This window comes from Lissotriton helveticus, chromosome 3_2 (genome assembly GCF_964261635.1).
Source record: "Lissotriton helveticus chromosome 3_2, aLisHel1.1, whole genome shotgun sequence".
NCBI lineage: Eukaryota > Metazoa > Chordata > Amphibia > Caudata > Salamandridae > Lissotriton > Lissotriton helveticus.
The window spans coordinates 485,532,164-485,556,405 of NC_136062.1; the positions used below are offsets into that span (position 1 = coordinate 485,532,164).

General features: G+C 47.1%; 1 protein-coding gene across 6 annotated transcripts in view; it reads right to left on the bottom strand.

Annotated features, from left to right (window-relative positions):
• The window catches only part of CKAP5 (cytoskeleton associated protein 5), a 722,261-nt gene that overhangs the window by 603,275 nt on the left and 94,744 nt on the right, over positions 1-24,242 (bottom strand). For all 6 annotated transcript variants that reach the window (XM_078684427.1, XM_078684424.1, XM_078684429.1 and 3 more), the window contains exons 4-7: positions 23,296-23,502; positions 21,878-22,049; positions 6,810-6,942; positions 2,566-2,669 (exon numbers count right to left, since the gene is read on the bottom strand). In XM_078684427.1, the coding sequence (XP_078540553.1) occupies positions 2,566-2,669; positions 6,810-6,942; positions 21,878-22,049; positions 23,296-23,502 (616 nt within the window). The remainder of the gene's footprint in view (positions 1-2,565; positions 2,670-6,809; positions 6,943-21,877; positions 22,050-23,295; positions 23,503-24,242) is intronic.

Sequence of the window (24,242 nt, forward strand, 5' to 3'; positions counted from 1 at the left end):
AACCAGACACTACACACCTATGCACCCGTCTCCTGTGGGTGAGGTAACTCGAGTACTCCGGTGCTCTCGTGGGTAATAACTATCCAAGTGTCCTAATCTAACTGTTTCCTCGCAATCCTCAACAAAGTGTCCTAAATCAACTAGTTTGTAAACGTTACGTTCCCATTAACTTTCTATGGAAACCCGCGTGTGTGCTTAAACACTGCACACGCGTCCTGTGGGCCGCCTCCTTCCAATCCTTTGGTTGTCCTGTGTAGCCCCAGCGTTTCTCTAAGCCCTAGGCCTATTCACCTTTCCTGAAGTGGTTCTTATACCACTTCTTTAGTATATGGTGTGTTAGGCCCCTACGGCAGAATTGTATTTGTGCAACTTATAGTATGCTTATTGAGTAACTTGTGCTGTATCTCGAACTCTGGTCTCAAAGAGTACAGAGGGGGATGTGTTAGTAATAAATACATATATATGTGATATATACCTTGTGTGGTGTCCTTTCATTTGGTATTCAAGGGATTATATATGGTAAAACAGCTGGCTTCACATGCTCTCTGAAGTTTTAGCCTAAGACTGCTTTGTCCATGCTACCACTAGGATAGCTGGTCTAGAATGTTGACTTTACAACCATCACCATAAGGGTTGTTTGGACTGGTGCAAGGTGCTCACTAGAATAGTGATCATATAGCAGGCCAACTTCTCACATTCCTCTTGTAGTTTTTAGACTAATGATTACACAATCGCCACCTCACGTGCTGGTTTGGGGGTGGAATTTCTTTTGGCTTTGATCCCGAAGGTTTTAATGCCAAAAGGCTTAGGCTCTGCGGTAGCTGGCTTTGGTGCAGATATTGGCTTATGTTTGAAGTCGAAGGTTTCAGTTCCAACGGTCTACTCATGTCTAAGGCAACAGTCCGATTTGAGGAAATTTCCGGCACAGAGACTGGCATATCTGAAATAGGTAATCAGTACCAACCTTTGTCGGAAGGCAGTGGTGGGCCTGACACTGGTTTTAAGAGTCTCTGGGAGTCTGTCGACACTGTGGTGGTTTGCTGGGGTTGATGCAGAGGTGGTGGGGGCACATAACTCACAGCTAGTTGAGCTTCTTTAAAAAACATTTGCACACATTTATGTGTAGTAACGTATTTAAATACTGAGTTTGAACCCTACTTCACGTTGAACTACTGTATTATATCACGTGTAGAACTCCCTTAATATCTCTATAACGGTAAATGTAAATGTGGGATACTTGTAAAGCGCACTGTTACTCTACCAGAGTGTCCTGGCGCTGTAGACCGCTGGGGAACCCGTCCTGGTTTTCCCTGTGAGATGGTTCCTTTCTGGGTATCTCCAGGGTGAAACCAGGCATCCCCGGCATCTGTGGGGGGCCGTTGTAGAGATGAGGCAAGCTTAATGCCCAGAGTTACCGAGTGTGTTCCCTGGTTAGAGTAGGCACTGAGGCGAGAATTATCGAGTCCGTTGACCCTGGTCCAAGACCCTGCCGCGTCGGGAATTGAACCCTGGTCCCGGGCCGTTCTCTGCTTACAGGTCTGCCGCCTCTAACCAGTGAGCCACACCTCTCCACTGTGCGCATCTTTTAGTGTAAACTAAGACTGTCTGCATCACTAAGTATCCTATTCACTGTCTAAGTATTTGAGGGGATCTGCGAGACGATACTTCTGTAACTAAATGCGTGACTGTCCCTACATCTACGAGTGGGTGAATCAGTGTCACAAGGGGTCTTATTTGGTTGTGTAAGTCTCAATCAATCTGTGAGTAAGTGCATGAGTGCCTTTGCACATTTGTAAGTAAGTATACAGCTGGCTGGATCTGTGAGTTGATGCAGAAGTGTTTAAGTGGGTGTCTAAATAGGTGAGTGCATGGGAGCGTGAGTGATTTGTGAGTGCATGAGTAGCTCAGTGGGTCTATGACTGGCAGCGTGAGGGGTTGTCAGTGGGTGCGTGGTTATGTGAGTGTGACACTGCGTGGGTAAATGAGGGAGTATAACTGGATGCATAAGTCTGAGTGGGTCTTTCAGTGGCTGTGTGAGTCACTGTATGGGTGTATGAGCAGCTCACTGGCTCTGCGAGTGAGAGCATAAGACTGAGTGAATGGGTGCATGCATTAGTGTCTTAGTGCGTTTGTGACTGGGAGGGTGAGTGCTTGGGTGGGTCTGAGAGGCTGCATGAGCCTTGAGTGAGTAGGTGGGTGCATGTATATCTGTGCGAGCGATGTGGGGGGATCAGTGAATGAAAAAGAAAAAAAGGTGGCTGTGGCATTTTGTAGGTGCAGGCACCTACAAAGTGATGTAATAGGATTTCTTTTCTTCATTGGCCTTCCTGCCTAACATCGGGGATGCTGTACAGCATGGCTGAAAGGTGTAGCCAGGTAAAGACTTCTCAAACTAGAGACTTATTTTCATTGCCAATGCTGGTTATTCCTAGGAGCACACAAGAAAAGGCATAAAGTCACATTACTAGCCAGTAGCTTAAATAGAAAGCACTAGGTCCCTAAAAAAGCAACCCCTGAGCTATGAAACAGCTTTTTTAAAGCCCCAAACATGGCTCATTTACTTACAATTTTGTCATAGAAGTCTTTGGGTAGTTTGGAGAGAATCTCGACAGCACTCAACAGTTCATAGGCGTCCACTTGAGGCACTGCTTCATCGTCCTCATCCCCTCCTAGCACAGAAGAAAGATGGATAGTACTTGAAGCCAGGCACCAATAAACAAGTCAATTATAAGAAGTACCTTTTAATAGGAGGAAGGTGGTGATAAGATTCCATAGGCGGCATGAATACGCTCAGATGCCCACTTCTCAAGCAACTTGTTGCCCATCGCCAAACCCCCTACTATCCCTTAAGAAAACGAGGTAAGCCTTCCACAAAGTTAAGAAGCCCCCAGAACAGGCTTTGCTAATTTCTTGGTCTTAAAATAAAATACATACAAAGGCAAGTACGTTTTTAAATGAAAATACTATTCACTTTGAAAAATTGATAATATTTTTAGAACAGTTCAATGTTATACTATAGGAATAATAATATCACGTTAAGTAATGCACTTACAATTCCAGTCTTCAGGACCAAAATACGGCAAAGGTCAGGTGAGTACCAAAACTGCACTAACGGCGGCACGGGGCAGCCAAGTACAGAGGTCAATATCATAGTCCGGTGAATTGCTTTTCAAAGACAACTTGGGGTGTCTACAGCCATACTTCTTGTAGGAAAGTAAACCTGTTGAGGGGTCAAACTTTGGTGGTTAGGACCAGCAAGCAGGGGGAGGGGGCAGGGGAAGGGACAAAGCAATACAAAAAATACACCACCAGAAGGGTGTCCAGGAGCAAAATCAGTGTCGGGCACTGTAGGAAGCTGGCTCTGTATATACTATACCAAAGTGAGTTATAGTGTGCACAGAGTCCAGTGGAACCCCAAAGGAAGGCAGAGGTAAAAGTAGATAACCCCTTACTCTGTTGTAGTGTGATCGAGCAGTAATGCTGTATCAGAGGGTAGTGTTAAGCATTTGTTGTACACACTCAGTCAGCAAATGATAACACACTAAAAGACTGAACTTCTGACCAATTGAGTTTGTATAAAAATATTTTTAGTTATTTTAATTTCTAGAACTAAGCAAGCCTAGCACAGGTAAGCAATAAAGACTTGACAGTAGGAATGCAGTTTGTCAGTTTTAATTGCAATTATATATGCACTTTGATTTGCTTACAGTAGAGCTACTTGTAATACAATGTTTTTGATATACCGAACATATACTTTACATAGTCTTTTTAGTAGAATGTCAACTAATTACTTTTCTTGAAAAGTGTAGTATACCTGGATACTGCACTGGGACATTGCCTGTAAACAGGTAAGTAAAAGTGATGTTAATTAGTTACAGTTTCCACACTTAGAAACCGTACTTTGTTGTGAGTGTTTGTATTCTAGGGTTAGACTCAGGGATCCCCCAGGGTCAAGGATGCACTCTTGTTGCACACTAAGCGGCACAAGGGTGGCCTGGTGCAGACTGATGGGCCCAATGTTATCCAATGGCGGACAGGGGAGCTCTGGCTGGTGGCTGCTGATGAACATGCCACTGGGTTGTGGGAGCAAAGCTCCTAGACTTCAGCTCAGAGCAAATGGGGGTTTAGGCCAGTACAAAAGGGGAGTCTCTGGTTTGCAAACACACTGCAGGCTCAGGGACGAAGGTCTTCTGGGTGAGAACCCCACTTCGATAGGTAATTTGGGATGCTGGGGGTTGGTTAGGCACCGTCGGTTGGGCCACCAAGGCCGTGGAAAGTCTAGTGCAGGGGTGCCCTTTATAGGTGGATCTTCTTACCAGCTCCTGGTCGCGATGGGCCGGGGGGGACCTTCCGGTTTGAGGCTACAGTTGTCAGCTGGAGGCAGGTCATGGGTCACCGGATCTCGGGCAGGATCGCCGGGGAGACCTCCTCTTGGTGGTGGACTACTCTAACTCTGGCCGTGGCGTGTGGTGCAGAGTTGCGAACTTTGGCGGACCTAGAGTGTGTTGAACAAATATGGTTTTCATGGGGGACTGTCTTTTCTGTTGAAGGCAGGGCAGGTCTCGGGGTGCTGGAGGCTGCTGGACACACCAGAGTTTCGCTTCTGCAGGTTCAAGGTGGGGACAGACCGGGAGGGGTCCTCCTCTTGTTAGCTTCGGAACGGCTGTTCAGCCATTTTCTTCTACTGGATTCTTGGATAAGGAAGCAAGGTTCCCGGGTGCCACTAAATACTAGATTTAGGGGCGTTACAGGTAGGTAAAAAGGTTGGGACTAATTGGTCCCTTCTCTGGGGAGGTACACCCCCTATTATGCCACCCTCCAGTGTTGGGGGGGGGGGGGGGGAGAGGGGGAGAGGGGGGCCAAGCCTTTTCCTGATTGGCTGGGTTCGTCCATCTGCAAGATGCATTAACTGAGTTGTGCTTCACCTATTCTACCCCACCTGATGGGCAGAGTCGACAGAGGTGGGCACACCTCTTCCTTACTAGTTTTCCCACCGGTTCTCCTGCCCAAAGTGGAGGGTCAGAACCAGTGGGAACCAGTTGGTTAAAGCAGCAAGTGGCCTGGGGAAGCTCAAAGGCGGGAAGCTTCTCAGTGTAGCCATTGTGGTACCATTTACCAGAAGCTGACCTGTGGCCAAAGATGGCAATTGGGTTTAGGCGTCCATGCAGTTTTAGGGAAACATTGGCCTTGGGCACCGGATTAGCAGGAGCCCAGGGCACACTCTGTCAAAGCACATCAGCAAAAAGTGGGGGCAACCATGCAGAAAGAGGGCACTTTCTCACATTATGTCATCTGGCTATCCGAGGATGCACCATTCTGCAGACTCCCAAGATGGTAAGACCCCTCTCTTGGTGATCAGACCTCTCTAGCCTACCCCAGGAGTGTGGATACATCAGGACTATGCCCCTGAGGAAAACAGGTTCGCAACTGGTTTCCTCTTTGCTACCCGTGTTATTCTGTGCCTAAACAATGGGGCAGCCATTCTCCCTAGTGTGACAAAGGCCTGCCTTTTGGGGATATCCCCCACATGGCCTCCTCCAGGCAGGAGGTAACACCTCCTGGGCCTGCAATCCCTCTTTGTTTTTCCCGTGAGTGGATTTCACTTCTCTGTGGAAGGGCAGAAAGCCATCTCATGAAACAGGCTCAATATATGCCCGATAGGCACACAGGTTTTAGAGAAGACAGCTATGCAAAAGCTGCACACTGCAACAAGTTAGATTAGTTTAGACTTCAGATTAAAGTTAGGCTTAATATAAAACGTTTGATACCTTGGGAGTGCAGACTTTGGTTTTACCGTCAAAGGGTTAGCACAGTTAAGGGGTGTGTATTCCTATACTTCCCCAATTGGGCGACCAATTCTTTCCACAGTAAAAACAGAATCTTTACAAGTTTGCTGTCGGACAGGTAAACTACATGCCCTGCCCAGGTCCTATGTTGCTCTCAGTCTTCGGACTCTGTAGGCCTGCCAGAGTGGTGATTTGCACAGATGTAACAGGAGAAGTAGTGGCTTTACCATTGCTTGCAATGGCAAAGTCCGGCTATCAGTGCACGACTGCTCTGCCAGATTTGGGGACTCTAATTGTGGGACCTCCAGAGTCGCACAACCTGTGCTGCAAGCCCTCGGGTACTCTTCCAACTTACATCCCCTGGATACCATGTGCTAAGGACTTAAAGTTAAGTTAGCCATTTCCAATTGGGTACAGCCAATTCAACATACATTTTAGGGGCACAGCAATGGCTGAGAGGTCAGATCAGCAGGCATCAGTGCACTTAAATTCGATAAATTAGCAGCATCAGTCAAAAGCCTGGGGGTGACTATACAAAAAGGAGGCAGGTTCCTACACCCTTCACAGAAAATCCAAAAACTGTAAATAATTCCAGCACCATGAACGAGTCCTCTTGCCAAGCATCCTTAGCCAAGATTTAGCTGTAATGTACTGCATGTTTCACCTGCTTCGTCCATTCTTGCTCTATTGGAGGTTTTCTTAACTTCATTTTTAATGCGGAGGTACTTTACTGCTTGTCATTTTCCCTCCACCCACACCATCTTGGCTCCCAAGATATTCAACGCCGTACAGTTCTAGATGCAAAGTGCTCCCTGTTACCCATAAGCTTAGGTCCACGTTAAATACTGTAATCAACACAAACGCCAATACATACAGATGTCAAAGCTTTACATGCTGCTAATTTGCCATTCAAGTAGTGTTGCTAATGAGTTAAAACATAAACGAAGACTACATTAAATCCTGTTGGTAAAATACTTGTAGCTGCTCCAAAGCATTAATTATGACCACAGTGAACTGACTTACCTGCATCTGCATCACCGCCAGCTGCCTGCTGTTGCTCAAACTTGGCTTTCAAGTCTTGCTGGGAGCGCAGAAAGCGGGTCTGCTTTGCAGCGGTCGGAGGCAGCTTCACCCACTCTTCCTCCAGTTCCTTCAACTGAAAAATAAACAAATTGTTTTTAGATAGCAGTATCAAGTCCGAAGGCAAAGAAAGAACACCAGCAACGGAAAATAAACACCCACTGCCTGCAGATGTACGAAAACAAACAAGCTTTTACAATGCAATATTGCATTGCAAATGGTAGGCTTCACCACAACGGAAGGGAGGGCAGGCGAGCGAAGGCACAACAGCGAAAGAGAGATGGCACGGACAACGGGAGGGAGGAGAGGGGGAAGGCATGGACAAAGGGAGGACGAGAAGGCACAGACAACGGGAAGGAGGGCGGGGGGAGAAGGCACAAAGATTGGAGGGAAGCCGGGGGGGGGTTTAGAAGGCACGACAACTGGGGGAAGAGTAAGGAAGGCACCAAAGTATGTCTTGCCTGCAGTAGGAGAACGTCATTAAAGAAAATAGTGCTCCCAGTCTAAATAACACATACTATGCAATAACCGAAGCAAATGGGCCAGTTGCTATGGGAGATGACAAATGAAGAGGAGGCGGTACTAAGGAGGTAGTACCAAGCCTATTGACGAATTTAGCATTTAAGACAGACCATGGCATTGTTGGCGGAGCTTCTATTCACCTACTCCTCTACAATAAGTTTCACAGAACAGAGCATGCGTGCTGGCTCCAGGTTCGACCTAAACATGCCTAAGTATAAAGAGAAAAATACTAAATGCGCAATCTCAGCTGGGGAAGGGTGGCTCCACATGGTGGCAATGACCAAACAGTAGGAAATTTGACTAATTTGCAAATATGCCCCACCCACCCCAGCTTTAACTACCAGATGCTGGCTTTCAGACTCTGGACAGTGCACTGAAACCTGCTAACCAGGCTCCAGTGCCAGTATTCTTTTCTGTAAAAAGGACGTTCAATTGTTAACAGATTGGCAAGAATTTAGCACTCTGTCAAGTCACTAGAAAATGGTGCTCCTAGGTCCTAAAGATTGTCCCCAAGGGCTGGAGCATGCCTTAAGCCACTGCAAGGGGCACAACTTGCATGCAGACTGCATCGTAGTGCAAACCATGAGTGAAAACACCACATGACACTGTGTGCCATGCCAAAGTCACTGTATGTTATATATCTAAGTCACCCCTACAACAGACCTTGTAGACTTAAGGCATGGTACATTATATTACATGTGAGGGCATAGCTGCAGGAGCAGATATGCCCTGTGCGGTCTAATTCAATTACTAGATGGTACAAATGAATAGGGTTGCTATCTTAGGAATATGTGCTGGGCTCATATGCCTACGAGTTCACCAGCTACACGATGGCTTCACTGAAAATACTGGTGTTTGGTTTGAACGGAGCCACGAGGAGGAGACGTTCGTGTCAGGCAGTGTCCTGGTGCAAATACAGGCACTTGTCCCCCTCGTTTAAAGGCTCATGAGACATTGTCTTTTCATACAACAAATTACCCTTTAGGATATTCCTTTTGGTATTGTATATTAATTGAGACAAGTCTGTCTTTATCACGTAGCATTCACTACCTGTATCTATACCACTTTTATAACAATTGACATTGTCAAAAGAGTTATGTGAGAGCAGAAGGGATCTGTTAACCTGTCCAGAAGAAGTAGTACGCTTCGAAACATGTTGACACACACAGGAGGCTTTGCACATTGAAGCAACACTTCAGACCCACTTTAATAATATCAGCTCCACAGAATATTAAAATCTACTCCACAGGAGCTAGGTATTTTTTAACCCACCTTCACTCACACCCGACGCTTCCACTCACTCATTCCGACACCACACAGTCTGATACCAGTGCTCCCGCGTATTCGTATGTCGCAGCACGGCGTGTCCCGCAGCGGGGCGCGAAGACCCCTATGATGAACCATGACACCAAGGGCCCTTTTGGTGTGTGTGAGGGGTATCTAAGAAACACTATGTGCTTCCAACCATTGTAGGTAATGTGTAAGAAAGTGGCTCTGTACATACTGCACCAAAGTAAGGTACAGTGTGAACAAAGTCCAGCAGTCCCCAGAGGTTTGGCAGAGGTTAAAGTTAGATAGAACCGTACTCTTCTAAAGTGGTAGCTTGGTCGGGCAGTAAGGCAGCATCAGAGGACCGTGTAAAGCATTTGATGTACACAGTCAGCAAATGGTCTCACACACACACAAACTAAACTCTAGGCCAATTGTTAGAACCACAGGTTGGCATAAAAAATACTTTAACATGAGAGGCTATAGTTGAATACTTTCAATGAGCAATAGACCTGAATGCAAAAAGATATAAGGGTTGCAATTGGCAACACAAACTTAACACAATTATAACACTGAGCTCAATGGGATTTTTAAGCAAACTGCAATGTAATTTACTTTACAAACATTTTCCTTACTCAAGGCTGGGCCCTGCATTCAGCCCTGATTAACTCCTGAAAACAGTTGAAGGAAATCGTTTTTGTTAAACAGGTGATTAAGAAATCTTTGTATGTTGCAATGGACACTTGGAAGAATTTCTGGTAAAAACCAGGCAGTGTTATCCTATGGAGGAAAATCAGGTTATCGGAAAATTACAGTTATCACATTCTGGCCAGTGCTGGGTACCCAACTAGAGCACTGGGGTCTCTACTGGTAACAGGTGAGTAATTTCGTTTATTGGATGATTTTTTGTGATATTTCAAAGTTTCAAAACTCAGGAAAAATGCAAGTTATCTGCTTTCAGGTAAGTACTCCGCTGGCAGAGTTAAGGTTCCAGGGCAAGACTCAGGGGTCTCCCACGTTCAGGTTTGTGCTGTAGTTACACCATCAGCGGCACAGGGGCAGACGGGTGCATAGAGAGTAGGCCCACTGTTGGCCTATGGGGGGTAGGGGGCCTTTGGTTGGTGGCTGCTAGCAGGCAGGTCATACGGCTGTGGGAGGGAAGCTCCTGGTCACTTACTCAGGGCAAGTGGGGAAGTCGAACAGAACACTTGATGTACTCCCAGCAACACTGGGTGCACAGTGCTTTAGGCCGTCAGGCACCCAATGGATTTTAATGGGAAAGCTACGAGACGAACAAAGGCTGCAGGCTCGGGGACAGTGATTCTTCAGGTGCGACCACCACTGCTGGGGTAAGTTGGGAAGCTGCAGGTGGGGTAGACACCCAGGATTTGGGCACAGAGGACCATGGGGCACCGGGGTGTCTTTATGAGCGTCGAGGGGAGTCCTTGGGTGCTGGATTCTTGGTCACAGTCGCCAGTGGGTTGTCCTTTTGGTCTTTGTTCACTCGAACACAGGCTCGGCAGGTGCAGAGTGTGTTGGATTTGCAGTTCTTGGTTGGCACCAGAAGCTGCAGATGTCTGAGCAGAGCCACTGCTCGTGGGAGTCCCAGTCTTTAGCTAAGCAAGGCAGTCCGGTCCTCTGGGGTTTTTGAGATTGCTGACCACTGGAGATGCCGGGGTTTAGCAGGAGCAGGTCCGTGGGTTGACAAGCCGGTAGAGCTGGGGCCAAGTCAGTTGGTGTCGTCCTCTTGTTAGCAGCAGCACGGCAGGTCTTTATTCTTGTTGTTCTTGTAGTTTTGGAGCCGGGATCTGAGTAAGGAAGGTTCAGGGTGCCCCTAAATACTAAATTTAGGGGAGTTACAGGTAGGTAGAGGTCAGGGACCAATGGGTCCCTTCCCTGGGGTGGGTACACCCCCTATACCGCCACTCTCCAGTGGGAGGGGTGTCAGGATCCTGTCCCTGGTTAGCTGGGTCCCCACAACTTCAAGATGGCGGGGACTAGAGGTTGTGCTTCACCTAGCCTCCCCGGCTGTAGGGGTGGAGTTGGCAGAGGTGGGCACACTTCTCTTCCTCACTTTGTTTTTCCTGCCGGGTCCCCCGCCCAAAGTGGGGGGTGGAATTAGTGAGGACCAGTTCCTGAGTGCAGCAAGTGGTCTGGAGAGGCTCAAAAACGCGGTATGCCTTTTAAGCTTCTCCTTCGTGAACCCTGCCCATCCTGGGGGAGGAGGCATGGCGCCTCGTCCCAGGATGTGCACGGGTTCAGGAAACCCGCAAGCAGCAAGTCCTCGACCCAGAGGTCCAGAAACATGTCTGGGGGTGGTAGCTTCGGCCGCCACTCAGGCGGCCGAGGCTACCGACTCCGGGAGTTGGTCGAGTTTCAGGGCACATCTCCAAGATGCCCTCTGTCATACATTTTACATTAAATCCCACACTGGCATCAGTGTGGGTTTAATGTGCTGAGAAGTTTGATACCAAACTTCTCAGTCTTCAGTGTAGCCATTATGGTGCTGTGGAGCTCATGATGACAAACTCCCATCACCATATACTCTCAATGGCCGTTAATTCTCTAGCCTGTATTTCCTGGTTCACGTTGCTACAGAGGAGGTCTGTGCCCGTGGGGGACTCTGTTTTGTTGCTGAATCCTGGTCGGGTCCTTCCCTGCCTGTGGCCTCTCCCCCTCAGTAGCCGCGGACCGCGCACTGCCTACTCCAACATCCAGAAGGCAGCACGGTCCCGCGAGAGGAGAGGAGGAGGAGGCAGAGCCAACTGTAGTACTTTACGGGAACGGGGCCAAGCCCGGGCCTGTCCGTCGTAGCCCCGAGAAGGCTGGGCTGGGCACACTCCCTAAAATCAGCCGGAGAAACTGTACATCTTGATCTTCTTGGCAAAGTAAGCAGCACACGGGTGACACCGGGTGATCAGCAGAGGAGGGGGGAGGGGTGTGAGGGGGAGAGGAGGGTTGAGGGGGGAGGAGGGTGGAGGAGGGGATAGGGGCAGGAGGATGAACAAAAGAAAGCTAATTGGACCTAAAGGGACTTACAGAGGCACAAACTGGGTGTCAAACGCCACTTTGATCATACCTTGTGGGGGCTATGGGTGTCATTGAAAAACAGATTAACACTGTCGAAGAGACCTTGGCAAAGGGGAAGTGTAATCACCTAGAGCCAAGTACATCTGCTCAGAATCTGGATACTCCTACACCTGAGAACAACCCGAGTAAGAACACACGTAATGGGTGTATAAATCAGATAGCAGATGTTATAGAAGGGACCTTATCAGAGGAAGAAACACGACCTCCCACTAAACGTGCTAGGAACCCGGCTAGTACCGAGGGCGATTGCAATTCCACCTTAAATTCTAGCATTAGCCTCACATGCCCGAATAAAGAGCGTCCGATTGCAAAAAACCTAAAAGGGAAACAACTCCCAAATAAATTATATGCCCGCAAGAGTAATAAAAACCCTGGGAAAATGACTCTGCCTACATTATCCGAGCGCAGCATAGTGGCTATAGAAAATCTTACCAAAGGTATAGATACACTAGGCTGCACCCTGGGAGAAGCAATACAGGCCCTAGCAAATAGATTGACAAACCTGGAGGACGCAGTTAAGGCGAAAAACTCTGCGAATATAGGGAACAACTACAGCCAAAAACACAGGACACAGTAACTACAGGTCCACATATTACTCTTCCCAAACTGACATCAATAGCAGAACAGCCACAAGTAGATACTAGGGAATCAGGCCCCAGTAATATAGCAAACAAGAAAAAGGGACATGCGCATCTTGACACTTAATCCCATATATGAGGTCCGTGATACTAACAGGAGTAGAAGCCCTGGCATAAATCCAATTTCACTGATGCACACCACCTTGATCTGCCACCTGCTGCAACGCCATATGTAGTGGTCCTGACAAATGTCTCTGTTCTATCGGCCACAAAACTTGAAACATGGAGGGAACTTAGGAATAAGTCACTTCACTGGCTAGGGAACAAAACTAGTCTTACTAATATCCTGTTTAGATGCTTTAAGATGGCTAGAAGGGTCGCATGGGTTGGGAGGGAATATAAGACATCATTTGGAGACTGTATAGTTCTGACATTCAGCGATCCCAAACTGGTCCATGAAACCCTATTAAGTATGAAATATTCTGTGAAATATAGCGCCATAAGCATCAATCCTTTGGGGGCTTTTTATCCACCGAGCTGATTTAAACATAGGTCCTCCATGAATCAACACAAAAGTACCCAGTGGGCGAGACATAATCCAAGGTGGAGCATACCATTGTATAATCGATATGAGTCATTATGATTTATGGATGAACAAGATTGACAGGGAAGGATCAAGAGGGCGGTGTCGCCAACAAAGTCAATTAATCCACCATTGCAACAATCTAATAGGTATGACCTCCTGGGAGGTGAGGCGAGCTATCAGGCGAACAGGGAGCAAGGTTTCCAGCAGGAAATCTGCCTTAGCCTTCTCCTCCTCCAATTTGACTCCATAAGCTGCTGCAGCCTTCTTGACGACCTCATAGTAGGCCCCAATGTCATCTGGCAGCAAAGGCCTCGAGGGGTATCTCTACAGCCTCCTCCGGGTTTTCGGCCTCGATGTCCTGCCAATCCTGGTCCTGAGCCGTCGAGGATCCCGAGCCGTAGCTTGAACGCGGGTCCCCATAATCACCCTCTGTGTAATAGAGGTCCTCCTCTTCTCCCTGCTCCGAGGGCTCTGGAGTTTTCGGCTGCTCTTTGGCGTCGAACTCCTCGTATTCTTCTATCTGTTCGAGGACCGTCGTGGGCTTCGAGGGGATCCTGAAGCTTTTCATTTTGTCTTAGAAGTCCTTCTTCCTCTGGATGATGTTTTCCATCTCGGCCTCAAGTCTTCTTTTCTTTCTCTCAATCTGTGCGGCCTGCTCGGCGTCGAGCGTTTCGGCCGCCCTCTTAGTCGGTCCAGTCGACGTCGAAGCGGCTCTCGGCTCCTTCGAAGTAGAGGATCCCTTTTCGGGAGCTTGCTTTGATGACCTTTGTTTTTCACTGGTCTTTGCCGCCTGGGAGTCCTTCTCGAAGAATCTGCTGGGCTGTTTTTTGGGAACCGCAGCTTCGGTCGTCGAAGATTTCGACGCCGGTGCCCTCTTCGAGGTTCTAGACTCTGATTTTCGAGAGTCAGCCTCCGGTTTTCGAGGCCCTGTCGAGGGTTTCGGGGTCGTAGACTCTCGTACCTTGTCTGACGTTTTCTTATCGGTCTCTGCGACCGTGGAGACATCTGGACCTTTGGCGATGTTGTCCTAGTCGTCGGTGGAGAGGCCCAGGTTGTACAACGACGGGGCCTTGCCCTGCATCGTGTGGTGAGCTATCGTCTGTTTTTCCCGAATCCTCAGTGTCTTCGGCGTAAAGACTGAGCAGGCGTTGCAGTCCTTGATCCCGTGGTCAATAGGCAGACCGAGGTTGCAGACCGGGTGCTGGTCTCTCTGTGCATACTTGTGGTGGCAATTACGGCAGAACTTAAATGGTGTGTTGTCCATTACTGCGCTCAGGGGGCCCCCTGTGTGCGCATTCTCCGTCGGACGTCCAAGATCTCGAGGTTCTTCTCCTTCGTCATCCCGGCTCTGATGATCTCCTGGTCTTCGAGTTTTTTCCTGAAGAAATTCGCTTATTTTTCTCCTATACTCCTCCAAAACTTCTGGAGCTTCACGTGACGATCCAGACCCAACGGCGGAAAAAAGAATCTGAAGATGGCACCCAAGGGTGGGAGCTTCCGCCGGAATCATGCCGACGTCACCGAAGGTACACCAAATGGTGGGACGTAGACGCCCACCTGGGCTACGAAAAAAAAAAAAAAAAGAGAAAAAAAACTACAATTCCGGACCCAACCATCAGATTGCGGAATATGCACAGCTTAGTGAATCCAGAAAGATTCACGCTGCAAAACTATTTTGATGACTGGTACCATGAAGGACTAATGTCCATTTTTAAGGTAAGTTGTGACTGCAACAAGTAACAATGTTTTGTATAGTAGAATTAAATAGATGAATACTGTTTTTACAACAGTAAAAGACAAATAGTTTCCATTGTGCTGCATAGCATGCGCTGGTAGTAGGTCTACAGGCTTCTGTAACGGTGCTCATTCATTCTGGTGGGAAGTTTAGTTAACCAAAACTTATGACTTAAGGAGCCAACTCTCTAGGTTCAGTTCCGTGAGGTTTGGGTGCCTGATTTCTCAATTTTTCAGGGTGAGAAGATGCGGCTTGAGGAGAAGCTTCTTGTGCAGAACTACTAATAGGTCAAGTAGTGTGGTGAACTATGATAGTCTTGCCCATGTGGAGGCTACTGATATGAGTGTGAGGGATGTTTGCCTGAGCTTCTGAACCAGAAATGGGAGAGGCGGAAAATCATAGGCAAATATCCACGACCAATTCTTCCACAGAGCATTGCCCTTTGATAGTGGGTGAGGGAACCTGGGTGCGAAGCTTGGGCATTTGTGTTTATCGTGAAAGTAGGGGAAGACTATTTTAGGGTGACGTCTCCTCTTGTGGACTTGTTGCCGCATCCTGCTGAGAAGGTCGTAAAAGTTGTCTGTTCCTGGAAGGTGTTCCGCCAAGAGATGAACGTTGTGAAGTAGAGCCCAAAGTCAAACGGTGTGAGATAGGAGTGATAACTGCAGTGTGGCTGCACTGGGAAAAGCAATCACTTGTTGTGGGTTTAGGATAGCTCCTAGATATGGTTGAATTTGTAAAGGCTGAAGATGGGATTTTTGGAAATTGATGGCGACGCCTAGTTGATGGAGCAAGTCTATAGTGTTTTGAGTATGCTGTAGACAGGATGTGGTAAGACAGTCGTCCAGATATGGGACACATGTATATTTTGCATACCAAGTGCGCTGCTACCGCTGTTAGGTACTTGGTTAATACTCAAAGTGCTGTAGGCACTCCAAATGGGAGGACTTCATTATGTTAAAAACTTGGGGGGAGGTGGGGGGTGGATAATATAGCGTGAACTAGACCAAGGTATCAGAGCGCTTTACATGAGCACCAGTTGCATTACAGACCGACATTCACTTCTTGTTAGACACGAGGGATTACGCGATGTGCCCATAATCACAGATGGCAAGCGTACCTGCAGAGACTCGGACCCTGTCCACCGCTATGACGAATCTTAGATATTTGCGATGAACAGGATGTATTGGAATATCGAAGTAGGAGTCTTTCCAGTCTAGGGCCGAGAGAAAGTCACCTTGTTGCACAAGAGGAATTACGTCTTGTAGAGAGACCCCAGGATGTAATGGTTTGAAGACCTTAGATCCAAAGTAGGCTATAGAGAGCCATCGTTTTTGGGGCAGAGGAAGTAGAGCGAGTATGTTCCTAACCCCTAGTACTGTTAAGGGACGGGTTCTATTCGGTCTTTGAGGAGGGGGTCTTGGACTTCCTGTGTGAGCAGTGTTTGGTGTTCCAGACTTTGTGAGTGGAAGGTGGAATGTTTGGGGGTGTTGACGAGCTCTAGACAACAGCCATGTTGGATCATGTCATGATCATGTCCAATACCCATTGGTCTGATGTTATGGGCTGCCAATTTTGAAGAATGTTTTGCACTCTGGCCTAGACAGGTGTGTGATCAGGTGTTAGGGGTGGGGGATATCAAGAAAAGAGTCCCTGATTGATGATGGTTGTGATATTAGAGAGGAGCTAGCCCTCAGCCACTATCTCTTGCCCTTTTTGTACTCCTCTGGGAGGTGCTGAAGGAGTTCCTCTTGGGGCACGTTTGTTTACAAGCAATGCGCCAGTGGTTGTCAGATTGTGCAGCTACTCTCCTCTTCTCCCACTCTGCCCCCTCCCCTTGAATGCAGTTGAATGCAATTAGATTGCTTTACAAATGACTTGCCTGTAACCAGTTTGAATTACTTTTCAGTTACTTTTTCTACTCAGTGTGTATCCCTAGATATGACACTGGGACATTCCCTAGAGAAAAGTTAAGTAAAATCAGTAATTTATATACTTGCAGTTTCTTAGAATTTTATACAAAGTAATTCCACACTTACATAAGTTTGTCTTGTGAAAATTGTTCTGCTGTTACGCTCCTGTTCTGCTGTCACGCTCCTGGCCAATCAAGCTATTGTCAACTCAAATGTTTTGCATGCCTGTTTTTTAGACCTCAATACAGCTTTCGACAAGGGCCCTAGATCCAGGATATGCGCAAAAATGAAATCCTGGGGAGCTCCCACTAAATTAGACGCAATATCCATCTCTACTCAAAAACATGGGTCTAAATAAAAATGGAGACGGTCGAAGCCCAACAAACAAAATCATGACCAACAAATTAAAACGGAGGTGTGTTCTGGCCCCCTGTTTATTTAACATGAAAACAGCTGACTTAGATAACCTCCGCCAAACACAAGGTGACCCTCTAAAATTGGGCAATGTCTCAATATCAAGCCTGCAATATGCCGATGACATGGTGTTTCTCTCTCAAACACATTGAGGCCAACATAGATTGATAAACCAACTAGCAGAATACACAGCCTCAGCCAAACTAGTTCTACATTTCCAAAACTGTACGGTTGTGTTTTTATAGCTTACATAAAAAAACACCAAAATGTACCCAGACGATTCACAGGAACCCCCTGGGTGTACCATTAGATCAACATCTCAACTCTAAACAATATTTAGAATTACGGAAAGTCAAATCAAAACAGTTACTATTCGCATTTATAACCTTGCAAAAAAACGTAGTGACTGTTCGACAACCCATTTACTAAATGTTGTGCAGCAAAATTCTTGCCATCAATCACTTATGGATCGGAACTCCTAAACACAAAGGACCAAGTCTTAAATACTGCGCAAACTAGCCCTTTCAAGAATCTATTTTCAATTACGCGTCATATTTCACAAGCCCTGTTAGATTGGAATTCGGGTAAAAAAATAAAAAATCCCGACAAGACAAGGGGCCCTTGCCAAATACTATTGAAGAATGCGGGCAGCGGAGGAAGACTCTTGCGCACTACTGCTGGCTGGAGGTTGAAAAGCAATCCACACTGTGCAACTCAGTTTACCCATTCGTACAACAATCCATTGCAGCTCTAAAGCTAGGGGACGCGTGGCACACAATATCATCCTATCCAGAGTTTTAACGAATAGTCAATAAAATCATCAAGCGTCGATCCCAGGTAACAAAGCTTCTTTGACCTCAAATACCAACGAATTGATGGTGATGCCAACCTATTAAATGTTAAAACCTCAGCCATAACCGATAAAATATTTTGCAAATTAAACATAGAAATTTATTTTATTGAGATTGTGTGTCAACCCATCAACAGATCTTATCCCAAAATGGACACTGGCATGGCCTATAGTGGATTGCCGCCTATGTGGACAAGGGGAGGAGTCATTACTCCACCTACTATGCATCTGTCTGGCACCATTATCCATACGGAAAGTACTCCTACAGCCAATACTGAAAAGAGAACAAATAAGGATTTGTAGATCTGCCGTAATAAAATGTTTAGGAGACTCGACAGTACAATTGTCATGCAAGGCAAAAAAGTTTGAGCCTGGTGGCTAATGAACTAGTAAACAGCGAAAGAACTCGAGACGTTTGCGCACGGAAGGTGATAAAGTGCAACTGAACACTTTGCAGTCCATTTGTTTACAGCACCATGCACTTTACCTTGGAGAAAAAACAGGAAATCAGTGGAATTAGCACCTCATCATAGATTACAAAGTTAAACTTATTTTTAGCCACACCACTTCATAAAACAAATATAAATATAAAGACCTCTTCTTCTAGAACCATCTTTTTATTGAAATGAACACTGTCAATTACACTTGTCCATCGCTCTAGGGCTGGTTTCAACCCCTTGGGCATGGCCGTGATTCTGCGCCCGTGCGGCCGTTTTGAAGAGTGGGCGGTTTCATGACGGCCCCCAGCCGTCATCAGCACACGCCCACCGTGATGCATGACAGCTGGGGGCCGTCATCAGCATGGTAGGGGTTAAAGATAATGTACCCTGCGCTGCCATGCATAGCTCAAGCAGAAACCCACAAGAAGTCCGCTTTTTATAGCATGGCTGGCTACCAATAAGACTGTAGGAAACCAGTGTATATTGTCTCAACTTGTTTTTATTACAAATTTTAATGAGATTTAGCCCAACTAACAAATCGGAATATTTGCTTGTAAATTTTATGTATATTGACGGATGTGCCGCCCTTTTATGATTTAGATCAAATAAAAGTATTTTTTCATTTGTTCACAAGAACAGTTTCACGCAGTCTTAAGAGGAGCAAACAATGTTATCAACTTAACGGTAAGTACTTAGGTTTGGGAGTTGCTTTTCTAGGTTTAGAACCAGGGTTCCCCCAGAATCGAGGATGCACACTCAAAGCACCCTCAGCGGCACTGGGCAGCCGGTGCGGAGGCTCAATGTAATCCAACGGGGGCTAGGGGGCCTCTGGCAGGTGGCTGTTCACAAGCAGGCCACAAGGTTGTGGGAGCAAAGCTCCTTGACTTATGACAAAGGGGGATCCGATGTAGCACACAAAGTGCACGCACTGATGCACAGGGGCGGCCAGGTGCCCTGTTTTCAATGGGAGTTGCCAAATTGGATTTTGGCTGCAGGCTCAGTCCAGAAGTCTTCCAGCAGGAATCAACAGCTGGGCAGGTAGGATGGAGGGCTCGGGCGTAGGTGCACCTTAGGTTCTCTTGTCCAGGGCGCAGGGCGGCTGCATGCAGGGGTGACATTTGAGGTTAGATCTCTCCTTACTAGTTCACTTGGGTTGTGGGTGGGTGGGTGTGTGTGTCCGTGCAGAGGCTGCAGGCGACATCCGGGAGTCCTGGAGGGGTCAACCCACAGTGGACTCAGACTCTGGGCCAGTGGGCCACTCAGATGTAGGAGTCAGGTGTGCAGTGGTGGTTCCAGGTGTCTGGTTTCTTGGTCCTCAGCAGGCTCGGAATCTTTCCTTGGAGTTTTTTTAGCAGAGCAGATTTTCACGAGATCTGATCTTTGTGGAGGCAGTCAATCCTAAAGACGTTCTGGAGGTTACTGGCTGGATAATAAGGAGATTTTGGCACAGAATCTCTGGAAACTACGGACCAGCTGATAGGGCTGGGGCCAAGTCAGTTCTTCTCTGCAGTCTCCTCTGCTGGGGGTCTTTCGTCTTTTGTAGGTTGCGGGAACCCGCCTTCTTGGTTCAGGTCTGCCCCTAAATACTGTATTTAGGGAGCGTTTTAGGGGTCTCAAGGTCAGTAGCCAATGGGCAACTGAACGTAGGGTGACTATACTCTTGTTGTGCTCACAACACATGGGGGAGTGGACACAATCCCTAATTGTGATTGGGAATGCCTACCATCTGCAAGATGGTAGCCATTGAGGAGTGATCTTCACCTCGTCCCCCCTACCTGAGGAGTGGGGTTGGCAGAGGTGCCTACCAGACAAAAAGGAGTGGAGACAGAAGGGGGCCGGCTCCTGATAGTAGGGGCTGGAGGTCGCATTACAAAGGCAGCAGGCTCTTCCTGACCTAGGGGGAGGTGTGACCACCTCCGCTCAGGAAAGGCTTTGTTTCTGGGCTCAGGGAGCAAAGGTTCCCACCCCAGGGGTGGCCGTTGGTGGCAGACTGGTGTTTACCAGTCAGGGAACCCACCAGAGGCTGGTCGATTTTCAGGGGGCCTCTACAAGATGCGCTCCGAGTGCATTGTATAAAATTACTGATTATTGCAGATTATGCGGATTATTAGTATTGCTACTAAACTTCCCAGAATGCAGTGAAACCATTATGGTGATGGGAGAGTTTGTCATTACAAACTCCACATCATATACCCTTCATGGCTTTACTGCACTTAGACACTGTAGAGATACAGGGCTCATGCAACTGTACCCCCACCAGTGGTATAGAGCTCCCAGCTAGAGGGGTGTCTTACCTATACCATAGGCAGTGGGTTGCAGGCATGGCACAGGTGTACCATGTCAACTCTTCACTTTGCTCTTCATCAAAACATGCAGCTTGCAATGGCAGCGTGTGTGTTAAGGTACAAGACCTCTAAGGGTGGCACAATGCTCTGAAGCCCTTAGAGGCCTTCCCTGGTCACAGCACCCTTGGTTCCCATGGTAACTTTTACAATAGACTTAAATGTGGCCAGAGAGGTGTCAAATAGGGGTAAAAAGGTACAGTTTTGGGAAAGAACACATGCTCTGGGCACCTCATTGGCATGGACCTAGGGCACATCAAATCAAAGAGGATTTGAAATCTCGCAAAAGTGTGGGGGATTACTGCAACAGAAACCCAGCCTCCTACAATCAGCAGTTCATCGTTGAAGCCGAATTGAGAAAAACAAAGCCCCGATGGCGGGGCCAAAGAGGCCACGATCTAACAGAGTCAGACCCATGTGCGATGGTTCTTAATTGAAAACGCAGTGTGAGAACGCATGTGAAAAAACATCTACGAGGGAACAGGTGAGAAATTATTAACTTAAAGGAGACCGAGCAGTTTCAACTCTTATCGATGGAGCACATGACAGAAGACAGCGGAAAGAAAACAATCTAGCATGGAGTCGAAGCCTGGGCGCAGTATTCCCCAAAAGGAGGAGTTACTAGTTTGAGACTCAAAACACTACTTCGAAGAAAAAACAAACTGCACACGTCCCGACCAAACACTAGATGGAAGTACCCAAAGCATTTGTATCTACAGCCACACATGCCTCGAACCTTAATGTCCTGTCACAAGTAAATGTTAGGTTTTTGTAGCCATAGTCATGCTGGGGCCAATCCCAGTGGGAGGAAAGCTGCCCACATATCTGGTTCCGAGTGACTTTAGCAGACTAGACTGCTTGATACTATTGTCAGCAGACCGGTGACAACTGAAACTTGGACTGGACTTTGCTGGTGGCCTCTGCATGGAAGACACCCCCAAACCCCTCCCAGTCAAGGTTGCTAAGGTTCCAGTCTACTGAGAACACTTTACAAACTGCCTACAAGACTGACTGCTTTATCACAATAGCAGGGACCGAGCAGAAGGTACGTGACATCTTGCAGGCGGTCCTTTGGAGTGGGAAATTGCCTCCCCCCCCCCCCCCCCTTAAAAAAAATCCACTTTGTTACAGACAATCACAGGTAAGGATACGGAATAGCACTAGTAGGGTTTATAGCCTTTCTGTAAACATCTCAAGACGAGGATGCTATGAAGCCGATGAAGACCACCAGCACATCCCAACCACTGGAATAGGAGAAATATCACCATTTACCTGAACAGAGTTTATGTTCTGCAATGGAGGTCTCAAAGCATCCCGTATCCAGCGGTAAATCTCCACTGCGAAGAGCTTGGCTTCATCTCGCACTGCTTTCTCTCGAGACTCAAACAATTTTGGCAAAACTTTGATGATTGGCTTTAAAGCAACTGTTTTCGAACCAAATTCGCTAGATAAGGAAGAAAAAGAAAATTAATGACTGGAAAGAAAAAAAAAAAAAAAAAAAGAGTGCACAAGATCTGGGTAACGAAAAAGGACGACAAACGCATTCCAGCCTAAATGTATTCCATTGGAGATTCTCAGATAAGGACCAACAAACACAAGAAAGACATTCTTTCCATTATAAGGAAACCTAGCTCTTGTGAAGATAGGTCTTACGACGCCAAAGCATGGTTTAAAATGGAGATGATTCAACAGTAGAAAAGGTGCCTGTATCATGTCACCATCACTACTGGAGGCGTGGCACCTCGTCCCAGGATATGCTTCGTTTCAGGACCTAGAGAGCGGCAGGTTCTCGAACCAGGGGCCCAGAAACATTTCTGGTGATGGCAGCTGGCGAGCAGCCACTCAGACAGAATACTCGAGTTAGGTCGTTTTACAGGGGGCTCTCTCTAAGATGCCCTCGGAGTGCATTTTTCATTAAATCCCACACTGGCATCAGTGTGGGTACAGAGCTCATGCATCTGTACCCTCACCACTGGTATGGTGCACCCAGGTAGAGGGGTGGATTACCTACGTCAGGGCAGTGGATTGTAGGCATGGCACACCGGGATGTATGCCAAGTCGACTTCACTTTGTTCTGCGCCAAAGCACGAAGCCTGCCATGGCGGACGTGTGGGTGTGCGTGTGGCACAATAGGTACTGCAGCCCATAAAGGCCTTCGACGGCCACAGTGCTCTTGGTACCTAGAGTACCCCTTTAAAAGGGACTTGCATGTGGCCAGAGAGTTGCCAATTAAGTTTAGCAACAGTAGTTTGGGTAAGTAACACAGACCCTGGGTACCTGGTTGGCAGGAACGTAAGGCACACTCAGTCATAGTACATCAACATTAGGCCAAATGTGGGGGGCAAGAAGGGGCACTTTCCTACAATACCAATTTAAAGAAAAGGTAGAAAGGAGCAGCTAAGAAAGGCGAACAGCAAAATATTCTGCTGCCAATCACCTCTTTGCTAAAACCTCACAGCTAGTTATTTTTCAATCATTTGTACTTTTAGTTGAACACTTCAACAAAGAAACATAAGCAAATACAAAGAACACACTAAAGCTCTAGAAGTAAAACAAGTTAAATTCTAAAGAAATGGAAATCCTATACATACATCAGATGTGCTGGAATATTACAAGACGAGCCTCTTAAAAGTACCTATGGCCTGCAGACAAACATGAAAAACAAATCAACAATGACCATGAAGCCTTACCTTAGCGCCTTCCTCAAGGTCTCAGCACATGCCACAATGATCTTGGGGTTCTTGTTGTCCAACCCTTTCAGCAACTCTTCCTGTACAGGCTCTCCCCGCTCGATCTCTACATACATAAGGCATATGTCAACACCAAGCTCTTTTGCTCTGGCTTTCGGCTGGTTAAAGACTTTATTTACCACTCCAGAAACCACTTCTCCAGTTGTCCTACAAAAAACAATCAACAGTTTTAGTTCGCATCATGTTGCAAACTTAAAGAGAACTGAATTTATGGAGAGTTTATCAAACCATCGCCTGGCTATTTTAAAATATTTAGAACACATACGTAAGTAACAGGGTCACTGTGTACAGCACTAAAGGGGAGGTTAGATAAAAGTGAACACTGCAAATATGAAGTGGATGGATGGCTCATTATCTCAAGCACACACCCTATAAATCTTTTCATTATATCCCCAACAATAAAGTGGAATATCCCACATGAGTATAGCCCAATATTAGATTTGGAGGTCTCTGGTTGGCAGAAGTAGATGCCTCTGGCCAAACAGGGACCCACCTCCTCTAGAAACATTGCAGAGTGCTTTAGTCTGGTGCTCAGATGAGAGGATTCCGCATTTATGTTTATGCACAGTAAGGTCTCACCACACTACAAAAGGGACACCACACCAGTTACTTATAACAGGGGGGTTCTTTATATAACAATTGTCATCCGGTCAGAAAGGGGAAGGGATACACACTACAATAAGGCTGGGGATAAAGGCAACCCCAGGTGCGTTTCCGTGAGGGACAGTTCGATCAGGGTCCGAATCAGTGGGGCAGTTCAGGTACTCACAGTCAAAACGGGAGGTGGGCTCGAGTCCACGGATACGAGGTGTGCAGCAGTCCGGGTCGGTTCTGGGGAACCGTGAAGAGTGACTGAGGGGTTGCGGAGAAAGGTACGAGGTGTACCT